The sequence below is a fragment of the Pan troglodytes genome, chromosome 10 (assembly GCF_028858775.2).
Source record: "Pan troglodytes isolate AG18354 chromosome 10, NHGRI_mPanTro3-v2.0_pri, whole genome shotgun sequence".
NCBI lineage: Eukaryota > Metazoa > Chordata > Mammalia > Primates > Hominidae > Pan > Pan troglodytes.
In genome coordinates, this window is record NC_072408.2 from 48,071,236 (window position 1) to 48,090,164 (window position 18,929).

The 18,929-nt window shown below is 52.7% G+C and overlaps 3 protein-coding genes across 16 annotated transcripts in view; 2 read left to right on the forward strand and 1 right to left on the reverse strand.

Annotated features, from left to right (window-relative positions):
- The window catches only part of HDAC7 (histone deacetylase 7), a 37,718-nt gene extending 36,553 nt beyond the window's left edge, over window positions 1–1,165 (forward strand). For all 13 annotated transcript variants that reach the window (XM_063785704.1, XM_054664326.2, XM_016923551.4 and 10 more), the window contains one exon: window positions 1–1,165. In XM_063785704.1, the coding sequence (XP_063641774.1) occupies window positions 1–46 (46 nt within the window). In that variant the 3' untranslated portion in view covers window positions 47–1,165.
- SLC48A1 (solute carrier family 48 member 1) overlaps window positions 1,134–18,929 on the reverse strand; it is a 27,420-nt gene continuing 9,624 nt past the window's right edge. Inside the window, 3 exon segments of one of the 2 annotated variants that reach the window (NM_001243955.2) lie at window positions 1,134–3,744; window positions 4,697–4,864; window positions 10,370–10,628. In NM_001243955.2, coding sequence (NP_001230884.2) covers window positions 3,608–3,744; window positions 4,697–4,864; window positions 10,370–10,505 — 441 coding nt within the window. In that variant the 5' untranslated portion in view covers window positions 10,506–10,628 and the 3' untranslated portion in view covers window positions 1,134–3,607. 2 annotated transcript variants of the gene reach the window in all.
- Window positions 12,834–18,929, forward strand: part of RAPGEF3 (Rap guanine nucleotide exchange factor 3) — a 34,246-nt gene continuing 28,150 nt past the window's right edge. The window contains exon 1 of the mRNA XM_016923557.4: window positions 12,834–12,969. Coding sequence (XP_016779046.4) covers window positions 12,928–12,969 — 42 coding nt within the window. The 5' untranslated portion in view covers window positions 12,834–12,927. The remainder of the gene's footprint in view (window positions 12,970–18,929) is intronic.

An 18,929-nucleotide genomic window follows, 5' to 3' on the forward strand; every position in this document is an offset into this window, starting at 1 on the left:
GCCCTCGGAGCAGCTGGTGGAGGAGGAAGAACCTATGAATCTCTAAGGCTCTGGAACCATCTGCCCGCCCACCATGCCCTTGGGACCTGGTTCTCTTCTAACCCCTGGCAATAGCCCCCATTCCTGGGTCTTTAGAGGTCCTGTGGGCAAGTAGTTGGAACCAGAGAACAGCCTGCCTGCTTTGACAGTTATCCCAGGGAGCGTGAGAAAATCCCTGGGTCTAGAATGGGAACTGGAGAGGACCCTGAGAGGAGACGGGCTGGGCGGCGACCCCCACAGGGCTCTCGAGAACAGATTCTCCCCTCCAGTATGGGCCCTGGCTGTGGCCCCCATTCCTCAGGACTGCACAGAGGAGGACTGGCTCCGGCTCCGTCGGGCTCACCCTTAACCACTATTCCTGGCTCTGCAAACCCCAGACTTTGCACACAGCCCCAGGCTCCACACAGAAATGTGAACTTGGCCTCAGACAGGCTGGCCCTTCCTAGGCTCTAGGGGCTAGGGGGGAGTGGGGAGCCAAGAGGTCCCATATTCCTGAGTGCAGGGGGAGTCCCTCTCGCCTGCTTCCTCAGACGACTCTGGAAGCTTCCCTCTACCACCAGGCACTGAGACGAAGCTCCCTGACAGCCAAGACTGGCAGCCCTCCATCTGGTCCGTACCCTCGCCAGTGGCCCCCCTACATCAACCTCCTGGTGATGCCCTGGTGGAGCAGATGGGTGCTCTGGGAGTCCTGTGCTTCCTGATCCAATGGTGCCAAACCCTTCATCTCCCCCAGAAGCACAGCATACCCCTGGGACCCCTCGGCCACTGCCCACTCGGGGAGCCTTCTCTGTTTCTGGGGCCTCCCCCACCATAGCTCTGATTCCCACCCCACATAGGAATAGCCTGACTGAGGGGGAAGGGGTGGGAGAGAAGATACAGACATGGAGGAGGGGAGGCTGCTCTGGCAAAGTCTTCAAGGCTTTTGGGGGTCCAGGCCTGGGGTCAAGAAGGAAAATGTGTGTGAGCATGTGTGTGAGTGAGGCGTGTGTGTGAGCGTGTGTGTGAGTGAGGCGTGTGTGCGTGTCTTTCCTAGGACCCACCATACCCTGTGTATGTATGCATGTTTTTGTAAAAAGGAACAAAATGGAAAAAAATCTGAACAATAAATGTTTTATTTGCTTTAAAAGTGCCTCTGAAAGGGCCCCCCAGAAGTGAGCAGTGCGCCGTCAAGCGGGTGTGCAGGGCACACAGCTGCACGGCACAGTGTGGGTCTGAGTCACTGCCGGAGGAGGGACCAGGGTGGTCTGGGCCGCAGCCCCTTTAACAATCTGCCCTTCCTGCCCTGCAGGAAGAACCCATTCTGAACACACCCTGGCTGTCCCTGGCTGCCCCACTTTGGGGTGACAAAGAGGAGGCAGCCCTGGGCTGAGTCCACAGAGACCAGCCCTGATATGGCAGGAGTGGGGGTGGGGTGGGGGAGTGGGAATACAGGAGCTCAGCCCCAGCTCACCACGGCATCCCCAAAGAGTTGTGACTCAGACACACCTGGGTTTAAGTCCCAGCTGGGAGCTCAGGTAAGTCAAATCGTCTTCTGGGGCCTCTGTTTATCAGTAGAAGGCTCCAGAAGTATACACTGTTGATGGCTCCTTCCCGCTCTGATGCACCATGCCTGATTAAGGATACACTGAGCCTAGAAGAGAGAAGGAGTGAGGCACAGGCCTGGACAAGCTTACCCAGCCTAAGCAGAGAGGAAGGCGCCAGGCTGGCAGCACCTGCCTTTGTGGTTCTGAGTCTGTCCGGTTTTTCCAGCAGGAAGAGGAGCACCTCATTATGTTAGACCTGGCCCAAGCTCCCAGCAGCCTGGCAGAGTGTGAGGGAAGAGGCGCTAATCCCTTTCCCATCTGGCCTGGCCTCTCGGGTGTGGACACCAAATCCCGCAGGGGTTGCTGTAGCTATGCCCGTGGGCATCCTTGCCCTGGCTGGGGTGTGCTAGAGAGAGGAAAGCTGGAGGAGGAGAGCTGAGCTGGTGGTTACCCCATGCCAGGAGGGCCAAGGCAAGAGGGCCTGCAGCCCCAGAGATACTGACCCTGTCCCCTGCCCTCCAGGGCACAACTGAACTAGGGGAATGGCTTAATCAGATAGCTCGAGAACTGCCACTACCACTCCCTCCCTGCCCACTCCTCCCAAAGTCCACCTGTTCCCGCAAGAGTCCCACCTCACAAGCAACCACCAGAGGCTGATACAAATGGCCGCTGTATTTTTGCTAAAGTGACAGTGACACAGATAAGGCAAAGAGCTGAGGGGCAGGACACATCAGATGGGAAGGGGGAGACCGTGCAAAATGGCAGTCTAACAGAAAATCATCCTTGTAACAACAGCCCCTTCCCTCCCAAGTTAGGTGAGCCCTTGGGCCAGTGTATCAGCAGAAAAGCAGATTTGTGTCCTTCAGAAGGGAAATGTAAAAAGGTGAAAGCTCTAGTTGAAGGGCAGTGAGAGGGGCTGGAGTGGGAGAGAAGGTCTCTCCTGGCCGGTGGTCTGGGTGCAGTAAGGGCACTCTGAGAAGGCAGAATGGAAACGCAGGGCTGGAGGGGCATGGGCACAGGTTTGGGGGCTCCTTCCAGCCTCTACTATGTTGCCCCCTTCCCCAAAGCCCTTACAGGGGCAGAAGCACATTCCCCGTGACCCTGAGTCTGGCCTCATTTGGGAAGTCTTCTGGGGTGTATGGATGCCTGTGTGTGTGAGTGAGATGGGTGGGGGGCCACGGCTATCTGGCTCTAGCACACTCATGGGAGACCAGCTCTGGGAACAACAGGATGGGGTGCTGGGATGGGGGCTTAAGAGGTCTCTGCTAGATATTTCTGAACTGACCTCCCCAGGTGCCCACCCTGGCCTTGGGAAGAGAGTGCCTAGGGCAGCAGGGATGGAAACCCTTGCCTGCAGCATAGGTCCAGGCCTCATGGCCCTACCCCTTGACCTCTTGACTTTGTTGCCCTGGCCTTAAGTACAAAGATTCCTCACTGCGTGCTAAGAAAACAGATCCAGGCCGGGCACGGTGGCTCACACCTACAATCCCAGCACTTTGGAAGGCTGAGGCGGGTGAATCACCTGAGATCAGGAGTTCGAGACCAGCCTGGCCAACATGGCAAAACCCTGTCTCTACTAAAAACACAAAAATTTGCCGGGCATGGTGGCAGATGCCTGTAATCCCAGCTACTTGAGAGGCCGAGGCAGGAGAATTGCTTGAACCTGGGAGGCGGAGGTTGCAGTGAGCTGAGATCGCACTACTGCACTCCAGCCTGGGTGACAGAGTAAGACTCCATCTCAAAAAAAAAAAAAAAAGAAAAAAAAAAAGAAAGAAAAGAAAACAGATCCATTTGAAAAGGTCTAAAGCTGCCCTCTGGCCAGGCTGTTGAGGAGCAACATGGCAGGATCCCCTCTCTACCACACTCAGGTTTCCTCGAAAGGGGACGGGGCAGGACAGCTTCCTGGGAGACCACACTCGTCCTGCTGTGTATTTTCTGCCACAGTTCTGGGGTCACCAGGGGGTGGGAGTAGCCTCTCCCAACATCTCAGAGGCTGAGTCCAGGTCCTAAGGCCCCCCCAGGGTGCAGAGACCTCACCCCCTGGGTCAGAAATCGCTGAGGATGCTGATGTCAGCAAAGTCAGCCCGGTAGCGGTGGGCATAGAGGCTGAGCAGGAAGGCCCACTTGAAGGAAATGAAGCTCCAAACGCTGGAGAGGTAGTAGCTGGTGGGGTCTGTGAGGCCTGCAGGGAGAGAAGTACCGACAGTGACTTCGGCAGGCCCTGCCCTCAGCCTCTGCACCGGCCACAAGGCCAGGGCCACCCTCCCCACTCAACATCCCTGCAACGTCCTGGCAGCTGAACCAACCCTTCAGAAAGACATTGTGATGGAGGTTTTAGAGCCATGGTCCCCAACCTTTTTGGCACCAGGGACTGGTTTTGTGGAAGACAATTTTTCCACAAAAAACTTGGGGGGATGGTTTGGGGATGAAACTGTTCCACCTCAGATCGTCAAACATTAGATCATCAGGGGCACGCAACCCTCGCATGCGCCTCACAACAGGGTTTGCGCTCCTAATGCCCGCCGCTGACCTGACAGGAGGCGGAGCTCAGGCGGTAAGGCTCGCTTGCCCCTCACCTGCTGTGCGGCCTGGTTCCTAACAGGCCACGGACCACTACTGTTCCACGGCCTGGAACAGTAGAACGGAGCTGGGGACCGTTTTAGAGTATTCCAGGGTTTTCAGGCAGGAGGCCGTGGGGATTAGGGAAGGGCGGGGCTGGCCAATCACAGGTCTGTATCATCCACTCCGCTTTTGTGACAAGTACCCTAGGCCACCTCCAACCTGCTTTAGTTAGCATCAGACTCCCGGAAGAAGGACCTCTGGTTATTTCCAGCCATAGCCACCAGAGGGCGCTCCCATCCCAGAGCTGAGCACAGACTAATGGGTCCCAACATCAGGAGTGCTTGTATGGGCTATGCACTGCTCAAGACTTCACATCAGTTTCATAGAATCCACCCAACTTGCGAGGTGGGGACTTGTTTTCTCCACATGAACCATAACAAAACCCGTGCCCAGGGAGGTTAAGTAATTCACCCAGTCTCTTTGGAGGTAACCTGTGGAACCAGGATGGGAATGCTGCTAAAATCCCCGCTGCTGTCCCTCCCATGCCCTCTTTCCCTGGGACCCGCCCTCACTCTGATGCCGGGTGATGGCCAGCACGAGGAAGGTGCAGAAGGCAGCGATGGAGACGGCCGAGAAGAGGACGCCCACGAAGAAGAAGCCACGCAGCCCCTTGAGCCAGGTCCTCCAATAATCTTGCATGTACATCACGTGCGTCACCAGGACCCACAGTGCCAGCACCCCTGCAGGAGAGACACATCAGGGCCCATCCCCAGGGTGCTCCAGAGCCCTGCAGATCCACTAGACCAGGCCTATTTGCATAAGAATACCAAGAATATGGTCTTGTCACTCATTCCCTCATAGAATGGAGTTTTCCTTTTCGGAGGCTGTGATATCAGAAGCAGGTAAGAGACTGAGCTGCCTGCTAGTAAGCCCAACATTAGAGAAACCTGCAGAAATACAAAACCCTACCATTCTCTCTGATTTTATTTTGTTTTGGAAAACATGAATATCTCTCACAAAAATGTTATGTTAATTCATGTTATTTTTAGTATTACTTTAAAATGCTAAAAAATGTTCTAACTTCTAATATAGTATATATCAATAGCTAAAACTCACATACATAAAATTTGCATGGAGTTTCACTACTTTTCAAGAGGATAAAAGGATCCTGAAAACCAGAAAGTCTGTGCCTCAGCAGCCCAGCCTGCTTTCTGGGGACTTGCCACTGTCTACCCTGAGGGCCACAGAGCAGGGAAGCCATGCTCCTGCCCCATGCTCCTCCTCCACCCAGCCCTCAGAGGCCACAGTCTCAAAGTCACAAGGCCTGCAGGGCTCTTCCCAAACTGCCTGAGTTGGTTTTGCAGGATGAGGAGGTCCAGCCATGAAGACTCCAGGGCCACCCAACCCCTGAGTGGCCTTATTGTTCTTGGCCAGACCTCATGCCACTCCCTCCATTTTGTGGCAAAGGGCAGGCCATCACCACCTGCACCGCCCCCCACCCCCACTGCCCCCAGCTTTTCCTGGGCCTGGCCTCTGCGCCTGGGTGGACACTTCCTCTAGGATGCCAGCTGCCACCCAGCCAATACAATACAAAACAACCCTCTGTGCCAGGCAGTGCCTGCTGGTGCAGCCCAAAGAGTGGAACAAATATCAACTCCATTGGCAAGGGTCCGGGCAGGGCGGTGGATCCCGGCAAGGGACGAATGAGGAAGGAGGCAGAGCCAGCTGCAGGCTCTCAGCTGGTTGGGTTGCAAGGTGTGGGCCACTCAGGCCGCTGCATCCTAGGAGTCAGGAGGCCTTTCCAAAAGGCAGCTGCACACACGCCACTCAGAGTAGTTACCAAATGTGCACAGGAAGGATAAGCATCTTGTTGGGGAAAGTGGTTATCTCTGGCAATGGAGACAAGGAAGGGACGTTGATGGGGCGGTGGGGGTGGGGAAGTGCTTTGAATCTATGGGAATCTATGCTATTTTGTTTCTTAGGCTGTGTGGGAAATCTATGCTATTTTATCTACGCTGTTTTCTTAGGCTGGGTTATAAGGGTGTTTGTTAAATCATCTATCCTTTTTTGTGTGCCTAAAATATTTCATAATTTGTTTAAGGGGGAAAAAGGCAGGAGGAAGCTTGTCACTGTGGAGCTATGCTCTGGTTACCAGCTCAGAGGCTGTCCCAGTTTGGCTGTCCCCAGGCAGTCCAGTGAGGAACAAAAACCCATGAGACTCCAAGCCAAGAAACCAGGAGCCTGGCACTGCTGTGTCCCAAAGCCTTGGTGTTTCCACATCTAAAAATGGGTGGGCCCAGGGGTCCTGCCAGTTTAGGTAACTGGGCCCAGGGTTCTACCCTAGTGAGGGTGAAGGCCTACCAAGCCTACAGCTTCCCTCAGCCCCTGCCACCGTTTGACCCCCCGAACACTCTCCCAGCTTTGCCCCTGCCCACCTCCACTCTTCCTCAGGGGGTGGGGGCCTGGAATGTGGGTCCCCCTCCTACTGAGATCAGGGTGGGCCAGGACAATCATCCTGCAGCTTCCTCTTACCTCCTACAAGATCTGGATTTTTATACCAGCCACCTTTCACAGAAGTCCCTCCCACTCCTCACATGTGTCCCATGTTTTCATTTGAGGGAGCTGTTTGGTTTATAAAGGGCCCTGGGAACAAGGGGTGTTGTCACTGAGCACACTCAAGGAGCAGTCTGATGGGCACCTGTCTGGAACAGGTCCCCTCGCCCTCTGTCTCCTCGTGCCACAGAGGGGTTGGGGAAGTTGAGCTCTAAGATCCTTTCCCACTCAAAGATTCTAGAAGCCAGCTTGGGAGAAAAATAAGGTCAGAACAATTCCTCTGTGACTCAGCAGTTTCTGGGTTAGGAAATGCTGAAATAGGGGCCTGTGAAGATGCCATCTCTTAGTCCACTGACCACGATCCAGTGGTTCCCCAAAACTCCCACCCCCATGTACATGCACATACCAAAGAGGGCTGAGGGCAGGAGGGAGAGGAAGACAGCCATTTGGGGGCGTTTTGGGCCCTGTTCTTTGTTAATAACAGGCATGGTTTACCCACCTCTCACCTTCCCTCAACCTTGCTCCAGGCCCTGCACAGAGGCCTCCCCTCCAGATAAACACACATCAAGTTTGGAGGCAGGCCTGCTGCCCACGCCCTGGCTCCCACCACCCTCCTGGGAAGGGAGCTCTCCACCAGCCCTACCCAAGGGGGTCACTGAAGGAGATGGAGCCCCTCACTGGTCCCCTCCCACACATCAGGCAGGAGGCAATGTATCTCCCTAATACCCTTCCCTGGCACACTTGGGGACTCTAGGAAGCCTGGTTTGTAAAACTCGGGGTGGAATGGACAGGTCCCCAATCCCACCTGGCGGCAAGCCCACACCAGACCACACCGTTGCTCCATCCTACCTGTTTCAAGGAGCAGAGTCCCTGCTTAGCCATGTGAGCTTACTGGCTCACAGCCGATAAGCTAAGGGTAAGGAAGGCATAGGGTAGGGCGGTGAAAGCATCCCCAGTGGCTGGGCTGGAGGTGAGGAGACAGGAGACACCCGGGGGATCCCACAGGGTAAATGCAGACAAGAAGGACACTGGGCCTAGGTCAGGCCCCTCTATTCCTTCCTAGGAGGAAGACAGTCCTGGAGCCCCAGGGCTCTTGCTCACAGCTCACCTGGGAAAAACATAGAGCTGTTTAGACTTCAGGAGCAACTTTTCTTTTTCTCTTTCCTTGGTCTACTAAACCCAGAGCAAGAGTTTGTGTTTTCCCCCAGGACTCCCACAGCAAAGCCAGACCAGGTAGATCCAACCCACACCTGCCCGCCTCCCCAGGAAAGCCAGTCTTGCTTCTGCCACTGCCTTTCTCCAAAGCCACTTCTTCGAAGGTACCCATCAGGATGGGAGAGGGTATCCCCACCCGTGAACACTCTGCCCACCAGACCCAGGGGCTCCATGACTCTGCTCCAGAAACTGGCACACCCAATCAGTCCTTGCCTGGTCCAACACAGGAGAAGGAGCATGCTGGGGCTACCCTTGGGTGACTCAGCAGATTCTGAGCTATAAAACGCTGAGTCAGAAGTAGGGTGCTCACAAGTTAGTTAATCTGCTGACACTTTACCCCCAAAAGAGGAAGAAGGTTGACTGGCCACAGACCCTCTGAGAACCCACTCATGGTGGGGAAGGTCGGAGGCCCAGGCTTGGCAACCCCTCTCCCTGCCACCATCCACCACCACCACTACCAAGCAGTTTTGGCTCTTCCACAGCCACTGTCAAAGATCAGACCATCAGGGAGATACCAGGACCCTACTCCAGCTGGCTGCTGCCCTAGCGCCTCTCTCTGAAGGCAGCTCCACAGCTGGCCTGCCTCATAGGCCAAGGGAAGCCTGTGGGGAGGGAGAGAGGGCAGAGTTGGGTCGGAAGAAAACCCCAGGCAACTCCCTAGAGTATAAGAAAGAAGGCCTTTTCCACAGCCCTCTAGGAGGCAGCTGGAGACTCAGGGAGTGGGCAGCACTGCAAGATTTCAGATCTGGAGGGAAGTCAGATGTCTTTTGGGGACATCTCCTCCCACTCCTAATAGATGAGGAAACTGTGGCCCAGGACAGGGTCAAACGGCCAGGTAGGGTTCACCTCCACTTGTACCAGGCCAGACTCAACACAACCAGCTGAGATCCCAGGCTGGCCCTCCCTCCTCATCCTTCTCTTGCCTTCGGTCTTCGCAATGCAATCATAGGGCTCTGACGCCACCTTCCAGAGGGGAAAGCAACAGGGCCAATAGGAAACAAAAAAGTGGCAGGGAGAAGTGAACCTTGAAAAGCATGGAGGGTGGCGGGGTGCAGTGGGGAAAGGAACTAGGGCTCTGTAGATAATGCGCAGAGATGGGCCAGTTGTCCTCAGGATCCCACAGGTGGTGAGGCAGCTGGGCAGGCAGAGAACACCCTAGCCAGGGTGCCCATCCCCCCTTCTTGGTGACCCAGTGCTTTGTTGGCATCGTGTAGGGTGGGGCCATGTATGCCCCTCTTCTAAGGCATTAACCCCACCTCATGCTGCGACTCTACCCAGGGATGGCACTCAGCACTCCCTGTGGCAGTGAGTAAATTAGTTATTTTTAGTTATTCCATTTAGGGTTCTTTTGGCAGAGGATTTTAGTAATGGAATATAATCATCATATGTAAAAGTATTATCCTTATACGTATTTTCTTCCCAAAGTCCTTTCCCACACATATTATTTCATGTAGCTGTGTAATCCCGGGTAAGCAATTTATTTAACTTCAGGCCTCAGTTTCCTTATCTGTAAAATGGACATAATAGTAAGGCCTACTTCATGAGACTAATGTAAGGATTAAATGAAATAAGGGAAGCAGGTTGCTTAACATAGTGCCTGACACATAGAAAGCATTTTTTTAAATGTTAGAAAGTAGAGATAATATTTTTCATCTTCATACCAATTATATGGCACGGAGAGGTTAAACTGCGAGCCCAAATGTGCACAGCAAGGAGCACTGGTCAGCCCAGAGCCCCCATCAGCGCACCGATGCTTCCCCTTCCCTCCCAGAAGCACAGAAAGGGCGGCTGGGCTGCAGGATTTGGCAGACCTTGGCTGAGGAGCCACAGCAGACGGGTAGCAAAAAGGCACCAACATGGGTGGAAAGAGAATGTCCAGTTTCTATGAGATCCCTAACGCGGTCCTCCCTGTGGGTCTCAGCAGAGGGCTCTGCGGGGGAGCCCTCTGGAAGGAGGCAGATGGGCTTCCCCAGCCACCCCCAGCCCTCTTCCTTTCCCACTTCTTCCCTCTCTGCCCTCACCCAGCACCCAGGGAAGGGGCGCCCGGGGGCAGGGGATCCCTCAGAACAAGCGTGTGTGTGTGTGTGTGTGTGTGTGTGTGTGTGTGTTTGGGGATAGGAGGCGACCAGCGCCGCGGGCGCGCGGAGGGGACACTGTCGTGGGGCAACTGGGCGGAGGGCGACAGGCAGTGTGCCGTGACAGATAACCCGGGCGGCGCGGCAGGTCTGTGCAGCCGGCAGTGGCGGGCCGTCGGCACCCCCGGGTGGCGCCCGGGCGGGCATCGGGTCCCGGAGGCACCCAGGAATGCCCAGGAGCCCGGGCCCGCGTGGGGCCTGCCGCCGCCAACCGCTGTTTTCGAGTAAACACTCCACCCGCTCCGCGGGGAAGCGCCGCTCGCGGGGAGCGTCCTGGAGCAGCTGACAGCGCCCGCCCCGCAGCCGCGCACCCGCCCCGCGCCGCCCAGCGTCCCGGGGTACCTGCGAGCCCTCCCATGGCCGCGGTCCCCGGCTGTCGGTAGACCACCGTCCAGACGAGGAAGATGGAGAAGCCGGCCACGGAGCTGATGCCGGAGTAGGCGGCGCGGAGGCCGAGCTGCAGCCTGGACGGGGCCATGGGGCTGCGGCGCCGGGCGGGCCGAGGGCGAGCGCGGCCGAGAGTCACAGGTGCAGGGCCCGAAGCCGCCAGCCGGAGCCGCGGGAGCCGCCAGAGCAGCCGGCGCCCCGCGCTCCGCCCCCGGCCCGCCCCCCGCGCCGCCGGCACAGCGCCCTCCCCGGCCGGAGGCCGCCCGCGCCCGGAACCGCAGACGCCACCGCCGCTTTGCGAAGCTGCCGTGTCGTTTGGGGGATGCTGCTAAAAAGGCGGATTCCTGGGCCCATCCCCAGACCCGCCGTGTCCGGATTGTTGGACCTTGGAAGGGACCGGAAATATGCCTTTATACGAGCGAACCGCGAGGATTAAAAATCTTTACCTCTGAGTACGATGCGTATTTTCGTTTAAAATTAAAATTAAAATTTCTTGTTAAATATTAATAGGTAAAACTTAAGAAATATTAGAGTACGCTGTGAATAGAATTCCTTCCGCCCGTCCTTCTATCAACCAGGTTCCCTCCCACAATATCGCAGAGGATTTCTCCACACACTAAAGTCTGGGAACCCCTGCGACCATCACCTTCTGACTGCAAACATTCTATCCTCACGCACAGCTCCTCACAAATCCCTACTTTTTTTTTTTTTTTTAAACAGAGTCTCACTCTGTTGCCCAGGCAGGAGTACAGTGGCGCCATCATAGTTCCGCATCCTCCAACACCTGGATTCAAGCAATGCTCTCACCTCAGCCTTCCAAGCAGCCAGGACTACAGGTGTGTGCCACCACGCCTGGCTAGTATTTTTTGTTATTTGTTTTTTGTAGAGATAGGGTCTCGCTATGTTGCCCAGGCTGGTCCCCAACTCCTGGCCTCAAGCTGTCTTCTCACCTCGGCCTCCCAAAGCGCTGGAATTACAGGCTTGAGCCACTGCAACGGACCTCGCCTTTCCTTTTATCAGCACAAGCCTCATCCTCCCAAACCCCTCACCCTGACCCTCGGGATCATACCATTGTAAGGAAGAGACAGATCTGTAGCAGGAGGGCACTGAGCTCCCACGTGAGCCCAGCTTCCGGCCGGGAGCTGGAGGGAAAATCCCAGCACAATAACAAGGGCTCTGCCACAGCACTAAGGATCCACATGGGGAGGCCCATCATATACCTGCACAAAACATAACCAATACCCCTTGCATTAGTTTTTTTTTTTTTTTTTTTTTTTTTTTTTTTTTTGTGCTGCCGTAACAAATTACCACAAATTTACTGATTTAAAATAACACAAACTTCTTATTATTTTACAGTTCTGTAGGTCAGGAATCCAAATAATGGTCTCACTGGGCTAAAATCAAGGGGACATCAGGGTTGCCTTGTTTCTGGAGGCTCTAGGGGAAAATCAGTTTCCTTGACTTTTTTTTTTTTTTTTGAGACGGAGTCTTGCTCTGTCACCCAGGCTAGAGTGCAGTGGCGTGATCTCAGCTCACTGCAATCTCTGCCTCCTGGGTTCAGGTGATTCTCCTGCGTCAGCCTCCCGAGAAGTTGGGATTACACGCTTCCACCACCACACCCAGCTAATTTTTGTATTTTTAGTAAAGATGGGGTTTCACCATGTTGGCCAGGCTGGTCTCGAACTCCTGACCTCAGGTGATCCGCCCACCTCAGCCTCCCAAAGTGCTGGGATTACAGGTGTGAGCCCACCGTGCCTGGCCGCCTTTTCCAGCTTCTAGAGTGAGGCTACCCTCATGCCTTTAACTCCCTCTTCCTCCTTTTCCCTTCTAAGGACCCCTGTGATTGAGGGGATAGTCCAGGATAATCTCCCCATCGCAAGATCCTTAATTTTATCACATCAGCAAAATAAATCCCTTTGCCGTGGAAGGTGACATATTCATAGGTTCTGGGATGAGGACGTGGACATCTTTGGGGGCCATTATTATCCCACCCGCCACACCCCCTCTGGAACATAAACTTCATGAGCAGGGACAGTGCCAGTTTTGTTCACATCAACATCTAAAAGCATGCCTGGCATATAATGACCCCTTAATAAATGTTTGTTGAATAGGTGAGTGTGAGTGAATGAAGGTAAGAATAAAATAAAAACAAAAGCAATTATACACAAGGAATCTAGACAGGGTGTGCTTAACTGCCAAACAAGGGATGTAAACCAGTGTTAAGCACATTTGCCTCACTCTAGAATAATCTGGGAGCTTCTTTAAAAATAAAAAAATAAACCCAGCCCCACCCCTGCCTATTAAATTTTGAATCTTGGAGTGTGTATTTTAATGAGAAGTGATGTCAAGGCTGTGAGCTCAGCACCAGCCCTCCTTTAGGAGCTGCCGGTGGAGAGTAAGTGCTGGTCCTGTGGAGGAGGGAGCAAGCCCCGTGGTCCGGAGTGCATTTCCATGGATGGCTTCAGAGCTGGCCAGGATGGACAGTACTCCAGGCAGTGGGAACCGCACGTGTGATGGTGCAGAGGGAAGAAATAAAGCGGCCGCTTTGGGAAACTGTAAGTCGTTTGTGGCTGGAATGTCAAGTTTGAAAGTAGAGTAGCGGGTTTGGAGATTAGAAAGGTTCTGAACATAAAGGGCCTTGCATGCTCTGTTAAGAAGGCTGTCCCCCTCCCCTTGGGGCTGGGGGAGAAAACTCACAATTCTGTGTTTTAGAACTATGGCCAGAGTAATAGAGTGAAGGCGAACTGCCTGTGAAACACTAGAAGCAGAGAGATGAGTTGGACAAGTTTCACCCCACAGTGCTTTAATTACCAGGTCTTTAAAATGGAGACTGCAGTAACACCTACTTCAAAGTGTTGTGATGAGGAGTGCCTGGAAGAGTGCCTAGCACATGGTAGATACTCAATAAATGTCAGGAAGTAGAATTAGTAGCAGCAGAAGGCTGCCATGGCAAGAGAGGATGAGGGGCTTCAGAGTTGGTCCAGGCAGAAGCAGAGAGAATGGAAGAGACGAAACTGCTTCAAGAGCTATTTCAGCTATCTGAACCTAAAGGTCAGGGGAGAATTCATTAGCTGAGCAGACAGAAGGAGGAGAGCAAAAATATTATGAGTGGACATATTAGGAGTATGGGAGAGCAGTGAGCAAGATTGCTGTGCTGGAAAGTGAGATTGCGCAAGAAAAGAAAGAGAAATAATTATGTAACAGTAGTACTAGACCAGGTTGTACAAGGCTAAGGCCAGGCTTAAACGTTTTTTAAATTGTGGAAACAATGAAGAGCTATTGCAGAGCATTAGACTCAGGTGGGGTCAGAGGCCTAGCTTCACCATTTGCTGTGACCCTGGGCAAGTGCCCCTAACTCACAGATGTCCAATCCAATTGACTTTCTGCCTGGAAGAAAAAATTCCATATCTGCACCCTCCATAATGGTGGCCACTAATCACAGGTGGCTAATGAATACTTGATATGTGACTAGTGTGATTGAAGAACTGAATTTTTAATTGTATTTAATTTAAATTAATTTAAATTTAATGTATTTAAGTTTAGTGTATTTAATTTAAATTAATTTAAATTTAATTTAATTAAGTAGCTGCACATGACTAGTGGCTACTGTCAGCTAGAACCTCTCAGGACTCCTGTCCCTCCATCTGTACACAGGGAATGATGATGAAACATCACAGGCTTGTTACAAAGATCGAGATATATTGAGATAATACACTCCAAGTGCCCAACAAAGTAATTCAACAAATTATTGCTGCTGCTGTTGAAATTGTTATTGTTTTTATTGAACAGGGATTGCATGACATAAGCCAAGTCTTAGGAAGATTAGTTAGACTATAATATCCAGTTAGATTTGATGGGGGAAAATTGTAGAGGATAAAGCATTCACAAGGTTATTTCAGTGGTAAGGTGTGAGAGAATTAAGATCTTATCCAGTGAAAGACCTTGAGAATGGGAAAGAATGGAATGATTGTTGAGCCATAAAGCACATGGGTGTGCACCACTCATACACATTTTCTCATATCAGCTTCCTTCCAAGGTATTCTCAGAGAGCACACTCCCAACCCAGCCCAGGACAGACACTACTGCGACCCCTACAAGATGCACAGCCATTCTCCCTGCCTGCGCCAGAAACTACTAGTGCTCCATAACACACACCAACATTTGTGTGTCTCTTTCTGGGCACAGTACCTCCCAAATTTGAACTATACTTCCCAGCTTCCTTGCAGTCAAACGGATGCCATGGGATCAGGTTCTGAACAATGGAATGAAGGCAGAAGCAATGTGCGCCATTTCTAGGCTGGGCTCATTTAAAAATCTCCCATACAACCTGCATTCCCTCTTCCCATTCTGTGACAATTTTAGAGGCCATATGTACCACATAATGGAAAGAACCTAGGCTTGAATGAATGGATGGAGCAGAGCTACCCCTGTCCCCTAGACCCTCACTGGACTATAGAATATGAGTGAGAAGTGTCAGTGGCTTTGTTACAGCTCAGTTGTTTGTTACAGCTAACCTTATTATCCTAATACATCATCCCACATTCCACTGAAGTTCATCTAAACAGGTCCTATATAGATTACCCGTCTAAACCATCAATCCCTCTGAAGTCTCTTTTGAACTGGGTCCCACCAACACTAAGACAGATTTCTAATTCCCCATCTGCAGACATCCTGACTGCTGACATTCCTTTCTTACTCCCCCCAGAAACACACATTCCAGACATATCTTCTCCCACAATGCTAGGTCAAGGATACACCTACTGAGCTATCTTCCAGATGATTGAGTTTATTGGACATGTCAGGGCTTCCTCCTCTCTTGTTAATCCCCATGCAGAGAGACCTCTGATGTCCCTGGGGCATGTCTTTGTTTACTGTGGCTCAGACCCAAACCTAGGTGTTATCTCTGAGTCCTCCCTTTCCTCTGCTCCTACATCAAATTCATTACAAAATACAGTTGGATTTTCCCTGTCCTCTCTCTCCATTCCCTCTGCCACCCTAGTCCAGCCACCATCATCACCACCTACCTACCTGCAGCAGCCTCCTAACTGGTCCTCCTCTGTTCGTTCTTCCCCCTCTAATCCTCTCTCCACCAAGCAGCTGGAGCAATCTTTTAAAAATAATAACCATGGCCGGGTGCAGTGGTTCACGGCTGTAATCCCAGCACGTTGGGAGGCTGAGGTGGATGGATCACTTGAGGTCAGGAGTTCGAGGCCAGCCTGGCCAACATGGCAAAACCCATCTCTACTAAAAATACAAAAATTAACCAGGCGTGGTGGCACGTGCCTGTAATACCAGCTACTTGGGAGGCTGAGGCAGGAGAATCACTTGAACCTGGGAGGTGGAGGTTGCAGTGAGCCAAGATCGCACCACTCAACTCCAGCCTGGGCAACAGAGTGAGACTCTGTCTCAAGAAAAAAAGAAATTTAAATAAATAAATAAAAATAACACCCAGAACATGGTACTCCCCTGCTTCAATCACTCCAGTAGCTTCCATAGCTCTTAGAGTAAATTGATCGGGGTCTTGCCAGCTCCAACCAGCTTTACTCACCCTTGCTCATTTTACTTCAGACACATTCGCCTTTCTGTTTCTCAAACGTGCCACACTTGTTCCTGGCCCACACTTGTTTTTGTGCTTTGTGCCCGGAAAGCTCTTCTCTGAGTGTTTATAAGATTGATCCCTCATCATTCAAGTCTCAGCTCAAATGTTACTTCCTCAGAGGATTCCTCGCTCTGTTTTATTTCCTCCACAGCACTTATCATGACAAAAAATTGTATTTTTACTTTCCACCCTTACTCCTGCTGTCCCTATTGGAATATAATCTCCAGGAAGGCAGGGTAACTGATTCACTGGGGACTTTTGACTTATTGTCAATGCTTATTATCAAAGCATTGCATAAGTATTGCATGCTGCCTCCTCCAGGAGAATGTTAGCTGCCGGAGGGTGACAGCCGCTCTGCTGTACTCAAAAATGCGTGCCTTGCGTGGTCAGTGCCTTATACATAGAAGACCCTCAGGAGAGGTTTCCTGCATTAACAGTAACCAAGTTTCTCCCCCTCCTGCCATGGCTTTTTCTCACCTCCCTCTTAGCTTTCCAAGATCTGTCTTTCCCTCCTGGGGCCTGTCCACCCAGTTCTTGACCAATTGCCATTCCTCCCACTGTCTTACTCCATCTCTTGTCCAACCCTTCCTCTTCCAAGAAGTATCATGAGATGTGGCCACTCAAGTCTCTCTAGGGTGCCATTCTTGGGGCCCCTTCTCTGGACTAAGCACAGGTAAGAGAGCCTTATTTCTAGTCTTTTCCTTCACCCAGTGCCCATGCAGCTGGACTAGAGGGGGACCCACGTGCACTGATGAAGGCTCCTGACTTTTCCATTTTTACCACAAAAAGTTCCACGTCTCAGAAAACCCCTCAACATAGGGCAAACTATGATAGTTATTCACTTTATGTCTGCCTTGATCACTTGTGTATTCCCAGTGGCTAGTATAACGCCAGGTGCCTAGGTAGGAACTCAATAAATATTCAATACATATGAAAAGGGCTGAATGTCCATAAAGAATTCTTTGATCCTGGCTCTAGGGGGCAGCCTTCCCCAACCTTGTGCCTGAACAGACAGCTTTGCAGGTTGGACTGGTGGCTTGTGTACATAGGTAGTGAGTTCCACAGGATTCTCCCTAGACCTTATGTGGTCCCCTTGCCGCCCCCCCACCCCCCCACCCCAGCCCTAGTGGAGTTCACAGCTGAGGACCCTGGCTGTGGCAACCCGAGGCTGTGCCTGACACAGAGGTAGATTCCTTCCCTCTCCCCATTCTACCCACCCAGGCCCCCCTCCTGCAGCTTCGCCTTCCTCCTGAGGTCAGGCTTGTAGACCACAGAGCAGAAAGGGCTGTCCTAGACAGCAGCAGCAGGTGGCTGGCTGCAGGGAGGAGCTGGCCCCATCACCATGCATTCTAGGAGGTTGCAGGGAGGACTCAAATCTAAGGGCTACCTTGGACCCAGAATGCAGCTCCCCAGGGCTAGGGCTGCCTTCTGCCCCTTTAGAAGGGGTTCACCTCAATTCTCAGGGCTAGAGTGAAACAGCTCAGAGTCTGGCTTCTTGCTGAGACCCCATTTCCTCTGCCTGCCCACTGACAGCCTACAGGTCTATGCAGAGGGCAGGATGGCAAGTGAGAAGATGTTGAGTGGAAACAGCAGGTCTTTGAACTCAGGAGCTAAGAAAGCATCAGAGGCAGGTGGCCTGGGGGGTCAGGGGGAGGGGAGGGGGATCACAGGTGCAGCTGCCTGGGGAGAGCAGCATGAAGGAGCTGGGGCCCAGGCCTGCCTCCCTATCTTGGTGTTCTCTAGTGATCTCCATCTCCTGACCTGAACCCCCAATCACAGATACCTGATCTGATTCTCTTTCACCTTTTACTGAGGGAGCTGTTGCTGGATGGGGAGGGCGGAAAGCCCTGCAATTCACCTCCACAGGGACTTGGGCCTGGGGACAAATGGGGCTGACTGACTTCCTTGACTCCTTGGAAGCTGCCAGGGGCAGGAGAAGGGCAGGTTGCAGCACTGTGAGGAGTGAGAGAATAATAAGGCTTGAGGGCAGGAGGGGAGGGCATTAGCTCTTCCCCAAGGGAAAAGCCTGGCAGAGGGGTTCATCAATATTTGCCCTTCAGATCTGAGTTTGAGAACTGGCTTTACTGAATGAGAAAGTCACCATGGAGCCTTCATCAGTGCACGTGGGTCCCCCTCTAGTCCAGCTGCATGGGCACTGGGTGAAGGAAAAGACTAGAAATAAGGCTCTTACCTGTGCTTAGTCCAGAGCAGGGGCCCCAAGAATGGCACCCTAGAGAGACTTGAGTGGCCACATCTCATGATACTTCTTGGAAGAGGAAGGGTTGGACAAGAGATGGAGTAAGACAGCGGGAGGAATGGCAATTGGTCAAGAACTGGGTGGACAGGCCCCAGGAGGGAAAGACAGATCTTGGGAAGCTAAGAGGGAGGTGAGAAAAAGCCATGGCAGGAGGGGGAGAAACTTGGTTACTGTTAATGCAGGAAACCTCTCCTGAGGGTCTTCTATGTATAAGGCACTGACCACGCAAGGCACGCATTTTTGAGTACAGCAGAGCGGCTGTCACCCTCCGGCAGCTAACATTCTCCTGGAGGAGGCAGCATGCAATACTTATGCAATGCTTTGATTTCAGTGTGGTGAGTGCCAGGCATGTGGCAGAGAAATGATGCCCTGCAGGGGAAGTCTGTCACAGGCCAGGCCCTGAGGTGGGTGCAGAGCCAGACTCAGGGGCAGTGACAGGCCAGAAGCTGCCACTTTGCCTGGCCCCCAAGGCCCAGCAGGCACCCTCAGCTGAGGCCCCAGGAGGCTGGGCTTGGGGAGAACTGAAGCAGTTGGGGAGATTAAGTCAGGATTCGGTCCAGCCCTGCAGTGTGTTAGGCGGAGCTCACGGACCAGGCTCCCCACTTCCACCAGAGGCAAAGCAGGCAAAGCGGCTAAAGCAGGAGGGGCTGAGGCTGAGG